Source organism: Microtus ochrogaster, chromosome 15 (assembly GCF_000317375.1).
Source record: "Microtus ochrogaster isolate Prairie Vole_2 chromosome 15, MicOch1.0, whole genome shotgun sequence".
NCBI lineage: Eukaryota > Metazoa > Chordata > Mammalia > Rodentia > Cricetidae > Microtus > Microtus ochrogaster.
Window position 1 is genome coordinate 43,111,221 of NC_022017.1, and position 19,193 is coordinate 43,130,413.

Sequence of the window (19,193 nt, forward strand, 5' to 3'; positions counted from 1 at the left end):
AAAAGTGTGTGTGTGTGTGTGCGTGTGTGTCTGTTCCTGTTTTCTCTGACCCTAGAGAGCTAAGTTTGGCCCTCTTGCCAGCCTCAGAGAATTAAGTTTTACTCCCTCAGAGAGAAAAGTCAAGCTGCAGGATAGTTCACCAACCCCCCCTCAAGTCCGAGCTGCTGGGGTGGTCCTCACAGTGTTGATACATGTCCCACACAGGCCTGGCTTTTCTCTGCATGTGTCTGTTGGTACCCCTTCTCTGTTGCCCCAATTACATCAGTTCCAGAGCTGTGCAAGGTGAGACACTGGTGGCTTCAAAATAACTTAGAAAATTAAAAAGAAAAGAGAAAAGCTAAAAAGTGAAACTGGGCTCCAATTTCACTGAACATTGTTATGTACTACGTCCACTGTGCAATAAAACATAGTATGTAAGGAGACAGGACAGTGTAGTTAATTGTCGAGAGAAGCAACAACCATAGAAACAGATCCCAGGGGACTTAGGTAGTATCATCATCAGACACAAACTCTATAGTAGCAATACTTACACTGCCCAAAACAAGACATGACAGAGGATGTCAGGAAAGAATTGAAAGCTAAAGTAAAAAGGAAGAAATGGAAATTCTGTGACCACACACAGAGCCACCAGAAAACCTTGGTGAGTGCTCACCTTTTCAAGAAGCAATAATAAGAATAATACACATGTCTCAGAGAAGAGAAGCCCAAAGGCAGAATAGAGTCTTCAAAACACAGAGGGAAATTGTCACCAACCCTGGAGAACAAAAAGATCTCAGAGGAAATATAATGGGTCTGAGTCCAAACAGCAAGTGTGTGTGTGTGTGTGTGTGTGTGTGTGTGTGTGTGTGTGTCCCAGCTAGACACACACCATAATCACATGGTGACACTGCAGCTGATCAGGCTTCCCGGGAAGGAAATGTGAGAACAATATCATCATTGTGCCGACATGTTAGCCACCAGAGGAGGCAAGAGTCTGTGATGAAGCTGACAATGAAGTCTCCCGAGGCCTGAGCAGAGTGTTCTGGAAAGTCTTAACACTATGCTAGAATCTTCCTTCTTGTTCTCCGGACCTGTCACTATCTTATTTGAGGATATATAATGGCTTCTACAAAAATTCAGATCATTAAATCACTAACTGATAACTTTAGAGCATAAAGAACACACAGAGATGCTATGTAAGATGAATTAGCTCACTTAGTTTAGGTCCCAAGTGGGGATGGTTGACTGAGCAGCAAGCATGAAGGAGGAGACTCTTACTTTGTTCAAGCCAGTAGGACTTAAGGAAGAAACTCTTACTTTGTTCAAGTCAGTGGGACTTGAGTGAAGGCAAGGACAATATAGCTTTTCTTTGTTCTATACCAAGAGACAAAGACTGAAAATAAATGAAAACTACAGACAAAGCTCACGTGATGGTAAGTGAAAGCTCCCTGAGAAGCAGCAGGATTTAGGAAGGCAGATCTGCCACATGGGTTTATAAACACTGCACACCGAACAGCTTCAGGGGGGTGCTACTTGTGGAATTAGCTAGAAATGGCCCTTTCTTGGGCTGTGTAGTGAACTCACGCGGCAGTAAGACAAGAGAGCACTTTTGGAATTTGAAAAGCATGGTAGACAGATAATGGCAGCAAGATCTGTGTTTTGTCTGCTTAGGAACGTTCCTCGGGAACACACCCACACATAGGAGACACTGAATAAATACATGTTTGAATGTATAAATCCAAGAGTAAAGTGATCCTTGTCTTCGACAAACCGACACAGTGACGAAGGAGGCAAGGTCTGTTTCAGTTACCTACAAACAATGGGCACACATTGCATAGACCAAGAGGCAAAGAGAAGGATGGGCCAGGAGAGAACATCTGAAACAGCAGGCGAACTTTCTGGAATCTTGATGATTCTCATAAACCGGCAAATGCTCTATAGGAGTGGAGGTGGGCAGAGTGGAGAGGCATTTCAGAACAAGTTAATGAGTTATCTCAGCATGCCTAAGAGCAGAAGAGGAAATCTATGAGATCCAAGAACCTGCAGCGGGTGGCAGCCTGGCTGGCTCTTGGGAAAGGAAGCTTTTAATTGATGTGCTATTATAGAGGAACAGAAAACAAAGACTTCCCCTAGAAGTGGGAAGAGCAATTAGGGCAGAGCTGCTTTTGTCAGGTTTGGTATTGTTTGGTATCTGCCTGGGCTTCAACCAGAACAGCCTGCTGACAGCTCACGACCTCCGAGGAAGGACTGGTTTGGAAGGCTGCCCTCCATTCTGACACCCACACTTCTGGGAGGCACACAGCTATCTAGCTACATAGGGTTTTGCTGGAAACCACTTGTTTTATCACCCTAACATCTAGAACCTAGTGTTTGGTTTTCTAGTTCTGCTTTCCTCCCCTGCTAGACTTCAACTGCTTGAGCCAAATGAAGCCAGTCCTTGCATTCCCAACACAGTACTCCTGCTTATCCACACTCAGTTTCACTAGCAGGGTTCACTCTCCAAAGCTGCCATTCTTTCCACAGAAAGTTTTTCCCTGGGTAACTCAAGTGACAAAGTCTCTGATTGATGGATTTAAGAATGCATCATTGTAGCCAACTGTAACTTCCAGGCTACAGATAGAAAGAGAATTGGGTTTGATTGCAAGTACATCTAAGCTAAATCTGTCTCCTCAATAATTAACAGTCTCATATTCTTTATCATTTGGATATAGGAAGGCTACTGAGTCTTTTGAGTGTATCCTGCCACATCACTGAAGGTGTTTATCAGCTGTAGGAGTTCCCTGGTAGAATTTTTGGAGTTGCTTTTGTATACTATCATATCATCTGCAAATAGTTAAAGTTTAACTTCTTCCTTTCCAATTTGTATCCCCTTGATCGCCTTTTGGTGTCTTATTGCTCTGGCTAGAACTTCAAGAACTATATTGAATTGATATGGAGTGGACAGCCTTGTCTTGTTCTTGATTTTAGTGGGATGGTTTTGTGTTTCCCTGCATTTAATTTGATGTTGGCTGTAGGCATGCTGTACGTTGCTTTTATTATGTTTAGATAGGTTTCTTTTATCCTGATCTCTTCAAGACCTTTATCATGAAGGGGTGTTGGATTTTGTTAAATGCTTTTTCAGCATCTAATAAGATGATCATATGTTTTTTTCTTTCAGTTTATTTATATAGTGGATTATGTTGATAGATTTTTGTAAGTTGAACCATCTCTGCATCACTGGAATGAAGCCAACTTGATCATGGTGGATGATTTTTTGATGTTTTCTTGGATTTAGTTTGCCAATATTTTATTGAGTATTTTTGCATCAATGTTCATGAGGGAGATTGGTCTGTAATTTTTCTTTCTTGGTTGAGGCTTTGAGTGGTTTTGGTATCAGGGTAACTGTAGCCTCATTGAAAGAGTTTGGAAATATTCCTTCTGTTTCTATTATGTTGAACAATTTGAAGACTATAGATATTAGCTCTTCTTTGAATTTCTGATAGAATTCTGTGCTAAAACCATTGGGCTCTGAGCTTTTCTTTGGTTGGGGAAAGTTTTGATGACAGCTTCTGTTTCTTTGTAGGGTATAGTTCTATTTAAATTATTAACCTGGTCTTGATTTAATTTTGGTATATGGTACCTATCCAGAAAATTGTACATTTCTTTTATACTTCCTAATTTTATGGAGTACAGGTTTTTAAAGCTGAGAAAGAAATCAGAGAAATATCACCTTCACAATAGCCACAAATAACATAAAATATCTTGGGGTAATACTAACCAAACCAGTGAAAGACCTGTTCGACAAGAACTTTAAATCTTTGAAGAAATAAATTGAAGAAGATATCAGAAAATAGAAAGATCTCCCATGCTCATGGATAGGTAGGAGCAACATAATAAAAATGGCAATCCTACCAAAAGCAATCTACAAATTCGATGCAATCCTCATCAAAATCCCAACACTATTCTTTTTTTTTTTTTTTTTTTTTTTTTGGTTTTTTGAGACAGGGTTTCTCTGTGGTTTTGGAGCCTGTCCTGGAACTAGCTCTTGTAGACCAGGCTGGTCTCGAACTCACAGAGATCTACCTGCCTCTGCCTCCCGAGTGCTGGGATTAAAGGTGTGTGCCACCACAGCCTGGCTCCAACACTATTCTTTACAAACCTCAAAAGACCAATATTCAACTTCATATGGAAAACAAAAAACCAAGGATAGCCAAAACAATCCTGCATAATAAAGGAACTTCTGGAGGCATCACCATCCCTGACATCAAGCTCTGTTATAGAGAAAACAGCTTGGTATTAGCATAAAAACAGACAGGTTTACCAATGAAGACCCAGGTATTAATCCATGCACCTATGAACACCTGATTTTTTTTTTTTACGAAGAAGCTAAAACTATACAATAGAAAAAAAAGCATCTTCAACAAATGGTGCTGGCATAACTGGATGTCAACATGTAGAAGAATGCAAATAGATCCATATCTATCCCCCTGCACAAAACTCAAGTCCAAATGGATTAAAGACCTCAATATAAATCCAAACACACTGACCCTGATAGAAGAGAAAGTGGGAAGTAGCCTTCAATGTATGGGAACAGAAGACTACTTCCTAAATACAACCCAGTAGCATAGACACTGAGAACAACAATAAATAAATGGGACCTCCTGAAACTGAGAAGCTTCTATAAAGCAAAGGACACTGTCAATAAGACAAAAGGGCAGCCTACTGAATGGGAAAAAAATCTTCACCAACCCCACATCAGACAAAGGACTGATCTCCAAAAAATATAAAGAACTCAAGAAATTAGACACCAAAATATCAAATAACCCAATTAAAAATGGGGTACAGAACTCAACAGAAGGATCTCAAATGGATGAAAGACATTAAGGAAATGTTCAAATGTTGACTCCCCATGGGAAGCCTTACTCTCTCTGAGGAGTGGATGGTGAATGGGATTGGGGTGGGGAGATGGAAGGTGGAGGGAACAGGAGGAGGGGAAGGAGTGGGAAATGGATTTGGCATGTAAAAGGAGAAAAGATAGTTTAAAAAAAATAAAATGAAAAAATAATTAACACTGTCTAGTCCTCCATTTTGGTTAGAAATCTGTCTACATGGAGTCTAGATTCTGATCTGCCATGCTGACCACATTTTGCCTTCTTATCCATTTCAATTTCTAAAGTCAATAGTTGAGACCAAAGATCTTGTTTTAATATCCTATAGCATAGAAATATTATTAATAATTAAACAATATGCATGGACTGCTCTGTACAAGACAACTTGGGAAAATTGAAAACATCCTACATTTTTAATCAGAAAAAGCCACATTATAACAAGTGGTAGATCTGAGATTCATCCCCGTGGGATCCAGTCCCCCACCTTCATGCTTATTCATGCTGTATGTGTTAAGAATGCCTGTGAGATTCATCCCCATGGGATCCAGTCCCCACTCCACCCTCACGCTCATTCATGCTGCATGTGCCAGGAATGTGTGTCTTCCAGTTTCTTTATCACATGAGTTGAGTTTCATTTTGTTTTGAATTGGGATTTCGGAAAATCAGGTTTTCCTATAGAAGATGCTATTAATCCAATGTCAAGTTTGGGTTGTAACCCCACTATGATGACATTTGGAGGTTCAGCCATAGAGAATCCTCATGAGTGTGAGGATTATAATAAGAGAACAAAGGCAGAACATTATTCTCCCTGCCACAGGAGGGCACAATAAAAAGGCAGCCATCTATAACTCAAGAGCTGGGCCTCCATCCAATACCGAATCTATCAGTGCCTTTTTGGAATCCAGCCTCAACTGTGAGAATATCTAACAAACAGTATTTGTTGTTGAGGTTGTTCAATCATTGGCATTCTGTCCTAGCATCCTGCAGAGAAGAAAAAAGTTTGGCATAATCCAAAGGCAAAGTACCACCAGCACCTGGTGCTTAAAGATGTAAGGTCCAGAAGAGGAATTGAAAGATGAGAGACACCACAACCATAATGTCAGGCACATGGCAAGTACCCCACACATGTTTGAAGCCTTCTTTTTCACATCCTTAAATGGTTTGATGGGATTGAGGGACTCTGCCATAGCTCAAACACTGATGACCCAGTCCTTGAGGGTCTTTCATTTTATCATTCTGGTTTGTGGTGCAGCAATTCTGGGAATAGCTCATGTTATCAAAGTTCTTGAATGTCAGCTTCCAGACCCCCAGAAGAAGACACTTACAGACATGGGATAACAGAGATGGACCAGGATTGCCTCACTAAATAGCACATCCAAGCGAGCTACATCTTTGGTCAACCAAGGCCAAAAGACATCTGGTACAGATGCCCTGGACCCTTACCTGAAACAGCTCAAACACAGCAAGAAGGTCCCCTCCAGAGAGGTTCCCACAGAAGATGGGGTGATAACACAGCTTGGGGGGTTCATAGTCCTGGTCAGCTAGTGTCACAACTGGAGCAGCCACCGTGGCACCCAAATATTCTGGCTTCCCCTAGAGAGGAAAAGAGTTTTTAATTGGCATACTTAGTTCTGACCCGTGTCGGGGCGGGGGCAAGTGCCCGAAGTTGGACGCCAAATATGTAGCGGCATAATTAAATGCAGGCAGATTGTAAAGAAATATATACAGCTTTAATAAAAAAAAAATAAACTTACAGAACCGAGGTTCCCTCAAAGCACAAAAGGTAAAAAAAGGGGCGCACGGGCTCCCTTGCACCCAATTTATAAGTAAACATTCGCCAGAGGCAAGCCCGCCCCCTAAGGGGCTGGCTTAACCCTACACAGCATCAGCAAAAGTTGACAGCATCAGCTTTCCCCTCTTGTCTTCTACCAAGAACCTCTTCCCCAGTCCCACCCATGGCTTGAGGGTTAGAGGGTTCTCTGGCTCCCAGCGAAACACTAAGAAGATATAACTTTGGGCCTCACTGCTCCAAGACTCCTTCTATGGAGATCTTAATTAAAGTAATCAACCATGATAGACCATAAGGAAAAAGGAAAACCCAAGATAACAACAGACATTCTACATCTCTATTGTGGACAGGATTGTGAGCTTTAGACAGAAGTAAACCTGAGTCTGTGGTCTCTAATCTGCCTCTTCCTAGCTTTGTGACCTAAGCCAGGCACTCAACTTTTCTGAGGTTCATAAATAAAACTCTTATCTCTGTCTATGACTTTGTAAGAAGTAATGTAATCTTATAAATCATTTGTATTATGTGCCCAATCCACAATACTGGACTATTGATGCTGATGGTCCTGGTGATGACTGAGGTCAGGATGTTTAAGTGAGGGCAGTAAAAAGGGGAAAGTACCTGTGTACGTATGTACATGTCTGGGATTCAAGTTCCTTTAAGAATTATTGACAGCACCTGCCTTTTCCCCAAGCCAGCTTTCAGGCCCGTGCTCCTCTGGGAGAGGCAGGAGCTATAGAAGCTGCTCTACTTTGCTCTTTATCTCTGGAATCATGAGAATATATGTTTCATATGGGTAGGACTCCCTGCTTTCTTCACATTGCATCATCGAGCCTGGGAATCCACTGAGTCTGCTGGGTGACAGCTGGTAGACATGATCTGCTTAGTCCAAAGACAGTGCCCAACTTCTATTTCGTTTTAGGTCAGGTTTCAGCAGCCATGCTACATTCCTGTCTTTGGATTCATAAGCCAGAACTCGCAATGCCTCCAGGGAAGGAGCTGGAAACAAGGCTTTGGCTCAGCCACACTTGAAAACAAACATAACTGCCATCTATTGGGAGAATGGATGGAGTTAGGACAGCCTGGTATAAAATGAGTGTTCTGCTCAACAGTTAGTTTGCTAATCATTCTTAAAAGGTATGGTTAACTCAAAGGAGCCCTGGAAATGTTAGCATGAGCATAAACCCAAGTGAACAGTTTGCCAAATGAAAAAGCGTTTCTTATAGTGCCAGTCAACACTCAGGGACCCCAAGCTCCTGGAGAATGAGAGAAAGTTCTAGACTGGAAACATGGGCCAGGAGAGTTCAAGTCTAATAATCTGATTGCCATATTTTAGGTTCAGCCTGGGGACATAAACACAGTCTTAATGTGTGTCTCCACATACTTCTCCAGGAGAAAAGCACAAACTGTCCATGCTGTCTTTCTTTCCAACACAACCCTTTTCCCTTTATATTTGAAAGCATTAGCTTGATTTTTTTTTCTGTGAAGGAAAGGGCATCATTGAGCAGGGATCTGGGACGGAAATGGATAGTAATGGGGTAGCAGTGTAGCAGGGTAACAGTGTAGCAGTAATAGGGTAACAGTGTAGCGGCAATAGGGTAACAGTGTAGCGGTAATAGGGTAACAGTGTAGCGGTAATAGGGAAACAGTGTAGCAGTAATAGGAAAACAGTGTAGTGGTAATAGGGTAACAATGTAGCAGTAATTGGGTAACAGTGTAGCTGTAACAGGGTAACAGTGTAGCAGTAATAGAGTATCAGCTAAGGTATCAGAAAACTCCAAAGATGTTGGATTCCTTTTCAAACAGAAAACAGACAGCTAAGATGGGACGAGTATTCCAAGGCAGAAGAGTAGAAGCATATTTACTTTGTGGGTAAAATCTGCACTGCATTCTCAACAGGGAAATCAAACACATTCAACCCCAATTTACAGCAGCAATGGAGGGGTAGAGGGAGGGGAGGCCATGCTCCCAGCCACCAACTGTATACGAAAGAATAGACCCAGGAGTTGTACGTTCAAGTCCTGACTCTGCTTCTCTCTGTGACTCTAAAGGAGATACTCAAACTTCCTAGATCTGTCCTCCTTTCTAAAGAGCAAGAAGGGCAGGACAAAACTTTCATGTTTCCCATGGTCCCTTGCGAATCTCATATCCTGTTTTCTCTCTGACCTTGGCCCACCTCAGGGCTCTTGGGAGCACAGTAGTGAGGAGGGTATGGAAAATCTTTTCAGAACAACTTTTGTCCTTTATAGATTTGGGCTTCCTGAGGAGCCAGAGATGTCAAAGAAAAGAAATAAATCTTTGTCATTCGCTATAGACTTCTCCACTTAGAGAAGAATGCTTGTCATAGTCACTTAAAGTCACCAGTCAGCTTTGGAGTTGCCTGAGGTTTCAGAGCACAAATGTCTTTGGAAAGGTTTGGTTCATCACCAAAGAGGGCCGTGATGAATACATTGTTGCAGGGCCAGGCAGCAGAGAGGTAAAAGAAGTGGCCCAGTTACAAGGATGAGTCATGAAGATGCCCATGTAGTTCCCTCCCGCTAGGTAAGAGCAACACAGACCTGTTTGCAAAGGGCTTGGAGAAGGTCTGTAAACAGCAGTAATATGGGACCAGCTGGGGGGGGTGTGTGGTAGTTGTGGGGTGGTTTTAGCAAGAATCACATCCCTATAGAAGTGAGCATTGACTGAATTTTGCTAATTTGAGGCCCTTTTGATTATAACGTAAAGGGAATTCTAAATAACAAACTGTAAACAAAGCAGTGACTATCATTAACGCGTTTCTGTATATCATAGCGTGCTATGGTGAAAGCCACCGCTGGGTCCTGACCGCTCAGTGTCAGCACTTTGCTGACCTTCAAGTTGGTTCATGCAGTAGAGCATTCGGAAGAAGGGGCAGCTGGTGTTGCCTGGTGACACTTACCACCGCATCACTGTCGTAGAGTTCCACCACCACTAGGGGTGGGGACTCCGCCAGCTCCCTCTCCTCGCCATGCAAAACCAACTCATTGAAGAGCAGCATCTGGTTCCAGGTAGGAGAGAGGGTCTGGGAAATGACCTGGAAGGAAGGAACATGGGAACCGTTTAGCTGAATTGTTCAACAGAAACCTGGAGAACAAGGAGGACCCATGGTGCCTGTTTATTAAATACTAGGGGGTACACATTCACAGTCTCCGGAAGACTTTGTATTGATAATGTTTTAATAGTGGAGTACTGATTAATGTCCTTCTTGCATAAGTATCAATTTACCATGGTGCTATGATGACATCAGGTGCCCTTTATTGAGTGATTATTGTGTGCAACCTATAGCATTGTGCCAGTAGCCAAACCTCAAAGTTATTCTGGGTAGTTATTTACATACATGTTAAAGACCAAGGAACAGGTTCACATGTCCAGAGTCTACAGATGATAAACTGAAATTCCATCTGAATCATCCGCGTTCACCAGGTAAATACCACTGACATCTCCATTTTAGGGTTTCCCTCCACTGTGAATGGGGGGATCAAATATAACCTTGTCATCAAAGGCCATAATGCTAACTTTCAAACCTCATATACTTTATGTAGAAGTTTACAGCTTTTTGGATAGGCACTGAGGACTTTGAATAGACCAGAATCTCCAACACCATTTGACATGACATCTTTCTTTCACAGGAGTTGCTGCGGCAGCAAACAGTGACGTTGGTAGTGGACTGTACCAATGTCATACAGTCATACAATGTCCGTCATTCAGACGGAGAAACTAAAAATCAAGGAAGGATGATCGCTTGAAGAATTGGTCCAGAACCATCAGGGTCTCATTAGAATTGGCCCATAGCTTCCTTCCTAGGAGGCTCAAGAAGAACCTTCAGAAGGAAGAGTGTTATTTAAATTTGAATTCCCTTCTCTGTTTATTTGGGCATTTGGAGAGAGGCCAGTTTCACGGACAAAAGGCTGAGTTGTCTGCAGGTAAGGGATCCCACATCTGGGCAGACACTGCCCCACCAGTGTGTAGAGCCTGTGCTGAATGAGTCCATGGTCACAGCTCTCTTCCAAGCTGTGCATTCGAACGGGTTTCGTAACTGAGTGTGTTCAGCAGCTGCTGGATCCTGGGGGAAATTTCCACAGCACCTCAGAGCTGTAACTTGCCTGCCACTCTCAACTCCAGGAGGGCTGGAAGGAAGAACTGGCCCGCACTAACCCTCAGGCTCCCATAAAACCACCTGCTCAGTCACACATCCAGCCAGCTCCAGCTACACTGTTTGCACGGTGGTTCCAGAAGAAAAGCTTTATTGCTCTTTATGCAAGCTGTAAAAGTATTGTGTGCCTGCAGTCTGCCTCCCTTCTTGAGTTTTTATTTTAGACTATTTTATGTCTCAGATATAATGAGGCTTTAAAACACTTCTGAAAAGTCTGACTTTTCTGATATAAAAAGACCAAGGCTCAACCGAACGATAAACAGGTGTGACCCTGTTGCAATGCAAAGTTGTAACACTTTGTGTTGCTTTGGAAGAGACAGGCGAGCCCTCTGCAGAGTGCACCTGACTGACGGTGTAATGTCAAAGCTGTCAATCATCTTCACAGCATCTTCCTGACAGGAGTGTTTATCACTTCCTCCCCACGTGGCTGGAAAGGCTGAATAAGACCCCAGAGGCCAGCATTCATCCTTCGTTCGTTCATCACATGCCTACGGTGTGCTAGACTGTATTCTCTGCAGAGTGGAAGCTTCATGGCTGTTTTCATGGACGGAGGAGGGGCCACTCATCTGACCTCCACATTGCCACCATGTATAAAATGTCACTTGATCACTGTAGAGCGCTACTAAATGACTCGCCCAAATAAGAGTCTCCCTCGTCTTTGCTCAACTACCCACAATTAGCCTTATTCTTAAGGGCTTCCTTAAGGAGCCATGCACTGAACTGAGTTTAAGGCTTCTTTTACAAGTTCAGGATAAGACTTAGCACTGCACACAGTTAGTCAGGGGTCCTGGACAGAATATAGCAGAAGGAGCAAAAGCTCTAAATGGAATCCGGGCTTAATTCACTACCCGGGGACCAGCTTGCCTAGATGATTTAACTTCTCCAAGCCTGAGTTTCCCTTCTTTGAATGGACTAACACCCATCTTGTCTGAGGTAAGGAATAGTCACTGTCTGGCATACAGTAGGTGTTCAGTAAATGCTTGCTACCCTTCCTATATGTACTCCATCTCAGTCCAGATTTGCTTATGAGTGAGCAAACATTTAGGACTGGGAAGTGGCTCAGGAGTAGAATACCTGTCTAGCATTTGTCAAGTTTGGGGAGTACAATTCCTTGTATCACACACACACACACACACACACACACACACACTCCCCTAAATACCTACTCAATGGCAGCCTTAGTACACTGGCTGATCTTGCCTAACCATCCACGTCTTCAGGAATATACATTGGTCTCATTCTTGGTAACCTTAGGCTTAGCAATCTCTACCATCTAAGACGCCCTGCTCTCCTTCTCTGCCTATTAGGTCCCCTCACACACATCTGGCTCCTCTCCTCATTAGCTCTCAAACCCTTTCTCTGTAAATTTCTCCCCTTTTCCTTTATCCTTCAAGTCCTATTTCTCCACAGTGTCTGCAATGACTGGACATCCCAGACCATCAGGTCACCTTGTCAGGGACTGATGTGCAGGCAGCCCTTTAGGGGCTGGCTCTTCTACACGCCAGGTGTGCTCAGTCCTCCAGGGAACCAGTGCCAGCCCACACAGGTGCTATCTCTGAATACCAGGCTCAGCTGGACTTGCAGGGCCTCAGACTCAGCTTTCCCCAGTAGAAGTATGGAGGAGGCCTGCCAGTCACAGGCCAGGTCATCCGATGTAACCCAACACACAGACAGGAGAAGAAAACCTGGAGCTTTGTATCCAAAACCAAGACAGAATGGCTGGGCAAAGGTGACCTTGGAATTGGAAAGACCTGGGTCTCCCTCCTAACCCACCATCTCCAAGCTGCACAATCGGTGACTCTCACTCCTTTATCTCCAAGATGGGGACAGAAGAGCACGTGTCCCCAAGTTACGGTGAGGCTGGTAAACAATGCACACAAAGTACTTAGTGTTGTGTCTGGCACGTGAGAGTCTTGAATAAGTGGCAGCAGTTATTATTAGCAAACACTGGGCCCTTGATTCAAAATTAGAGGCAGATCCAGGGTTCAGCAGAACCTATTTCCCTTTCAGATGATTATTTGATAAACAAAGTCCATCTGTGCCTTCGAGATATGAATCTAAATTAAACCAGTGTGCTGTATGGAGATGAAAGCCAGCAGGATTGTTATGTGGTAGGCCAGCAAGCGAGCTCAGACTCTCCCAGGGTCACTTCAGAGGGCCCGGGATTGCATGGTTGAGGTGAGTGGATAGCCCTTGGGTCCACCTTCTGAGACCGCTCTTGTTTGGGGATGGCAGTTGCAATAGCAGCCATCATGGACAGTTGGGCAGAAGCTGTTTTAAGCAGTTGGCATTTCATTTCCTCTCCTTTATGAGGGAGATGTATATGTTATTATCATGCCTACTGCAGAAGAAGAAACTGACGCCTAAAGGGAATTCTGCTTAATGTCATATGTCTAGTAGATATGAGATATTGGATTAGGACGGGGGCAACAGAACTCTACAGTTGTATATGTGTGTGTGTGTGTGTATGTTTGCATGGGATTATCATGTGTACATGCGCATGCACACGTATGCAGAGACCAGAAGGTGAACTCGGGTTTCACTCCTCAGAAGCCATTTATCTAGTTTTTTGTTTTTGTTTTTTTGGGGTTTTTTTTGTTTGTTTGTTTTGGTTTTCTTTTTTTGAGACAAGGCCTCTCACTGACCTAGGGCTTGGCTGGCTAGCCAATGGGTCCCAAACATCTGCCCATCTCCATTCAGCTCCCCAGTGCTACACCACCACACCTGAATTTTTTTTAAACCTAAATTCTAGCAATGAACTTAGATCCTCATGTTTGCCTGGCAAGCACTTTATGGGCAGCGCTCCCTCCTGGCCCCTGTCCAGGACCTATGTGCACAATCATTGCTGTGCACGTCCTTATGTGCACAATCACTGCTGTGCACATCCTTATGTGCACAATCAATCACTGCTGTGCACATTCTCTCCAAAACCAGCAAAGAGGGTGGTCCTCTGCCTTCTTGTTTCCATTGGACAAGAGATAAAAATGGAGACACCTTCCTTCCAAGGTCTCTCTACACTACCTCTGAGACAGAATGAACCACCTCTCCAAGTAGTTCCTTAGGCCTTTGCACAACCACACACACAGGACTTGGCACAGTACAGCAGCAGCCTGTCTGCCTGGAGGACCACATCTACGCCTGCATCATCCATCAGGCAGGAGGAGGGCCCACCCCACCCATTTTCTCCTAGAGTTCATGCAGAACCAGTCAGTACTCAGCGGGCACTGGCTAAATGGATGTGATGTTGTTTCCCATCGTGCTCTCGGCCTATGTGCAATAAATCAAAATAGAGTCGAATCCATCAGCCGGCCATAGGGTTTGTCTTGGGGAAAATGTGTGCCCTCTTGACATCAGCCATGTAATGGCGGTCATTCATCAGTTGTTTATGTACTTAACGTTTCCCTTCTTCAGAACAGCTGTGTTAGAGTGACAGAACTGGGACCTAGTGAGCTCTTTGGAGAAACACAGTTGCTGAGTAGATGAACCAGAAGGTGACCTTATGTTCTTGTTTCCTCCCTCTCTGAGATGGCCAATTCTGTACGATCTTACCCTTCCCTGGCTGACAATAGGAGAATAAGCAAGGCTTTGGTGGGTGTGACCCGGTGTAAGATACCCTCCTGCAGGACTCGTGCTGACGAGGAGCCCTTTTCCACCCTACTGCTTGATGTGTGAGACGGGAAGGAAGCAGAGGAAGCCACCATCTGCCCACCTCCTATGACACCGCGCCTGTCGCCAAGTGGTGTTCTCCAGGGGAAAGGGGTTGAAGCATAGCTTTGGAAAAGCACCCTCACTGCTAAGTGCAAAGGTTAGAACTTCCTGATCAGAAAGCTAGAGCCTCTCCCCATCCACCTCAAGCAGATCCCCTGAGGTAATGACAGACTAAGTCTCAGGAGGGCTGCTTTGCTGGCTTCTCCTTTCTCATTCTCTCACTACTTTCTGTGCCTGGCACTCCTGCAGGTGCCGGGGACATGATGGGCTCCTCTTCCCGTTCTTCTTTTCTGCCCTGCCTTAGCTTTAAGACTTGTCTGTCTGCTTTAGGACAGTAGCTCAACAGGGAAAAATAGACCTGTGCTCATCTTTCCTGCCCCACACTGGATTCTGAGTCTGGAAGACTGCATACTGGGAGATGCCACGGGCGGGGAGAGCCTCATCTTCCTTTTCTTGGCTGTGCTGTGTATCTGTGCTGTGCATCAGCCTCAGCAGCAGGGAGGAGGCTGGCGGCTCTCTGGTTACCTTTGTGGTCTGGCACTGGGACAGGAATGTGACTTTAGCAAAGGGATCTGAGAGTCCATTGCTGTCAGCTGCGATGAGGCCCCGGGCTTGGTACATGTGTGCTCTCAACTGGAAGACGTGCTGGGCTGTGGAGAATCATGAAAGGGAAAACATTAATAGGCATTTAGGAGTAGGATGTGTGGATGTGTGTCTGCAGGTGGCAGGTGACCGTACAACCACAGGGAGACAACAGTGGCAGGAGCCCTGCCCTCCTCCATGACCAGGTGGAGAGGGACTGGAGCAGAGTCCTTTAGAAGAGCGCATCCCCCTGAGGTTTTGCCACACTGTGTTTCTTTCTGTTTTCACACTGTGTTCCTTAACCATCATCACAACCACGTGAAATACGTAACTGTAGCCCCACTAATAGATGAGAAAAATGACCCTGAATGAACAAGGTTCTTTCCCAAGTGTGCAGAGACCAGATGTTTCTTCTGCCTAACTCCAAAATCCACTCTCCCACCTAAAATGTCATATGTTAGCATGCTTAAATCCCTAGTAATCTCTTGTTCTGTGTGTGTGTCCACATATGAGCTCATATGGTCACAGGCATGCACAGGCTCATACACACATATAGAAGGCTGCCTTATCAATAGCTTTTACTTCAATAAACTCAATAGACGTGTTGAGTTATCCATTTACCTGCTCTACATTCCTAGCCAATGGCATTTTGTGTGCCAACTACTTAGAATTTTGGTATTGGTCTCTAAGGCGCAATTGTCAGGACTAAGACAGTCCTTGCCTTTGGAAGCTCCCTAGAGAAGACAGAAGGCAAGATGAGAAGCCAGATCACAGTGATGGGAGGGTGTGGCCAAAGGGCCTGGAGGACAGCGAGCAGGAGTGAGCACGTGCTGCCTAGGACAGAACACAAAGGGACAGATAAATTGGAGGAGGTCAGTGTTCAGTGGAGGACAGTGCAGCTGAGTCTTTGGTTTGTGGGTCCTCACCACCACTGGCTCTCCCAACTCACTTCTTATTTTCATAATCCCTTATTCCCTCTTGCCTTCTTACCCCACCCCCATTTCCACATCTCTGAAAGTCACCGTATTAGTATAATCCAGGTCTTTGTGTTGACATGGGGACTTCTCTGTAGGAAGCCTCATGCACTCATTGAAATAGTTCAGCTTACTTAAACGAAGGGCAGAAATGCCCTGTGAACTATCAGTTCACTCCAGCAACTTCTAGGCATAAGTCACACACGTTCACACAGGAACTGTAAAATGGAGGCTGACCAGAAGTCCTCATACGGCTCTTACAGGAGGCTGAGGGCTGAGGACAGTGCCTGGCACTAGGGAGTGGCGTGAAGATGCTGGTGTGTTGTTCCTATTGGTTGTGCCAATGCTGGCAGCAACCTGGGTATCACCACAGCAGGTATGGACAGGAAAAATGTGTGTGGAAGTAACGGCCACAGACAGCGGTAGTCGTGTGACCTCAGACCTTGGAGATGAATGGATAGGAGAAATGGCAGGCAGCTTTTAAGCATTTAAAAATAACATGTTAGAAGTGTAACTAGCAAAGCAGCAGGATCTCGAGAATCTAGTACATTGTGGGAAGGGAAAAGGCAAAGTAACACAAAACATAGCAAGTTGTTCCTGAGAAATAAGAGGACGTGCACACAAGAGAACAGTTCAGACACGTTCAAATACAAAGGAGCTGATTCTAGGGGTGGTGGCTCTGTCTTCTGAGCAAAGCCCCTCAGGATGGTAGCATCTGGTAGGCAGCGATGCAAACATCAAGTGGCTGTAACAAGGATACAGCCATTATCCTTGTTACAAGGATCAGTCCATTAAAAAAATCAGTAACAGCAGGCCATTTGGAAACAAAAGTCTTGGCTACTTTGTGTGGAAGTAAAAGTCACAAACAGAGATGGTCATGTGACCTCAGACCTTGGAAATGTGCATGAAGTATTCGAAAATGCAGTAGGTCATGTGGGACTCCTGAAGAGGTAGGTGTGTGTGTGTGTGTGTGTGTGTGTGTGTGTGTGTGTGTGTGTGTGTGCAGGAGCAGATGATAACAGAGTAAGAGATCAGGAGAATAAAATTCTAGATCAAGCTATCAAAGGACAGAAGAGATGTAAAGAAGATGTCTCTAAGGAGATATCAGCATCCCCTGGAGGTGAAAGTTTGAAAGGCCAGAGCACCCCAAACTGGTGGAGGGATTAAAATGAGGACTGGGGAAGATTTTGCTACCCTGTGTGGATGGTAGAGAACTTGGCTCTGACAGACAGGGTGTGACGGGACAAGGAAGGCAGGATGTCAAAGGTAATTCCTTAGGTGACTGTAAGGACACCTGAACATTTCTGTCTCTCTCCCTTGTGCCACTGTCTGGCTTACATGAGGACCAGCATGGAGCCTAAAAATGTAGCAACCTTCTCAATCCGCATTTTAATCCTGCAGGCAATTAGGAAACTTGAGCTGTGCACATGGCCCAATTAAGTCTGTGTCCGTTCTTACAGTGCAAGGCTCTGCAAACTCCGAGCACGTCAGCGGAATGAGAGAAGTGTTTCTTTGGGGATCAGTTCTTAAGCCCTTCCTGTCTCCATAGACACCAATTAACTCTAATGTTGACAGGCTGGGCTCTGCCAACAGAGAGTCCCTTAAAAATGACAGCAGTAAACAAAGCAGGGAACAGCAGATGTCACAGGGACAGACACAGTGACAGCAGTCAGCTGGGAGACAGCCATGTGCTACTGCACATCTGAGCTCAGCAGTTTTCTCAGGAAGACTTGGGAAGGTCCTGTCCTGGAGAGAATGCCCACCAGTGCCCTTGAGACAACTAACCCTGAGATTTTTTTAACAGCTCTTCCAATAGGTGGCACATTGCACAACCAACTCTAGGCAATGCCATTTACTCGGCCTACATTTCGGGTTTCTTTATGAACCTTGACTCTTCCCAGTTCTGATCCTTGGACTAATCTAGCCAGATTCCTCATGCTGTAGGGGTCAATGTCCTGTCCCCTGTGGTTCTTAAGGCCACATCTGGATGCCCTACTTGAAGCTGGGGTCACCTCTTCTCCTCTCTACACCCCCCCCGCCAGGTTTTCCACCAGGCCTTCCATATATAGATGCAAGGTAATTATTTGCTGAGTGGCTATCCTCTGGAGCATAAAATTCACCAGTTGGTATGGAAGGCGGCCAATGTCACCAATGCCAGGGCTCAGCAGAAGGTCATTAGGTGACTCTGTGAAAATGACAGGCTGCATGGCACCTCCAGAAACGCCTCTCCTCCCCTCTGGATTATTAGTAGCCGAAACAGTGGACACATCTGGGCCTTTGGGGTCTGTAAAGATGCTTGTATCTACAGACCAGGAGATAACTTGATGTGGGTGTTATTTGCCCAAAGAGAAGAGCTCTCAATGGTTTAACAGAAGGCAGATAAGAAAGCCGTGTTTGAATATGATTTGCCCAGCGCTTCAGCCACTGAGCGATCTTGGGCAATTTCTGGGTGTCTCAGAGATGTACTGTCTCCATCTTGTGAATTAAACAGTCTTCCCGGGATTGAGTGAGCTCTTATGTGTAGCGTATACGACACGGTACTTGGCACTCTGTGTTATGTATTTTCCTCAAAGATGACACACTTGTGTTGACATTGAGTGCAGAATCTATGAGCTGAACCACTGTACACAAATTTCCAGAACGTTGTCTTCTCTGACTATGGAACCACGAGGAATACACTAGCAGTTAAGGTCAACTGACGCACGTGACAGAAGAAGCGTGGTGTGCCTCTACTCCAGTGTGCACAGCTTTGGCTAGACTCAAAACTCAAGTTCAGTAGAATGGAAGGAAAACTGCAGTTGGCTTTGTCTGGATGCAGCAGCTGGAAAAGCCCAAAAGTCAGTGATTTGAAAACAGAGCAGAATGCAAAAGTATATTAATACATACTTTAATATTAAAAGTATATTAATATTAATAATGTAATTGATAAGTGTGTTGAAATGTGAACTTAAGGATACTGGCAAAAGTAACTCTATGGGTTAAATATTTTCATAAATACACAGCCTTTCAATAAAGAGGCAGCCAACACTTGGGAGGCAGAGGCAGGCAGATCTCTGTGAATTCGAGGCCAGCCTGGTCTACAAGAGCTAGTTCCAGGACAGGAACCAAAAGCTATGGAGAAACCC

General features: G+C 44.6%; 1 protein-coding gene across 1 annotated transcript in view; it reads right to left on the reverse strand.

The window, feature by feature from the left end:
• The window catches only part of Fer1l6 (fer-1 like family member 6), a 112,806-nt gene that overhangs the window by 43,296 nt on the left and 50,317 nt on the right, over window positions 1-19,193 (reverse strand). The window contains exons 19-21 of the mRNA XM_005354617.2: window positions 15,038-15,162; window positions 9,551-9,685; window positions 6,291-6,440 (exon numbers count right to left, since the gene is read on the reverse strand). Of these exons, the coding sequence (XP_005354674.1) occupies window positions 6,291-6,440; window positions 9,551-9,685; window positions 15,038-15,162 (410 nt within the window). The remainder of the gene's footprint in view (window positions 1-6,290; window positions 6,441-9,550; window positions 9,686-15,037; window positions 15,163-19,193) is intronic.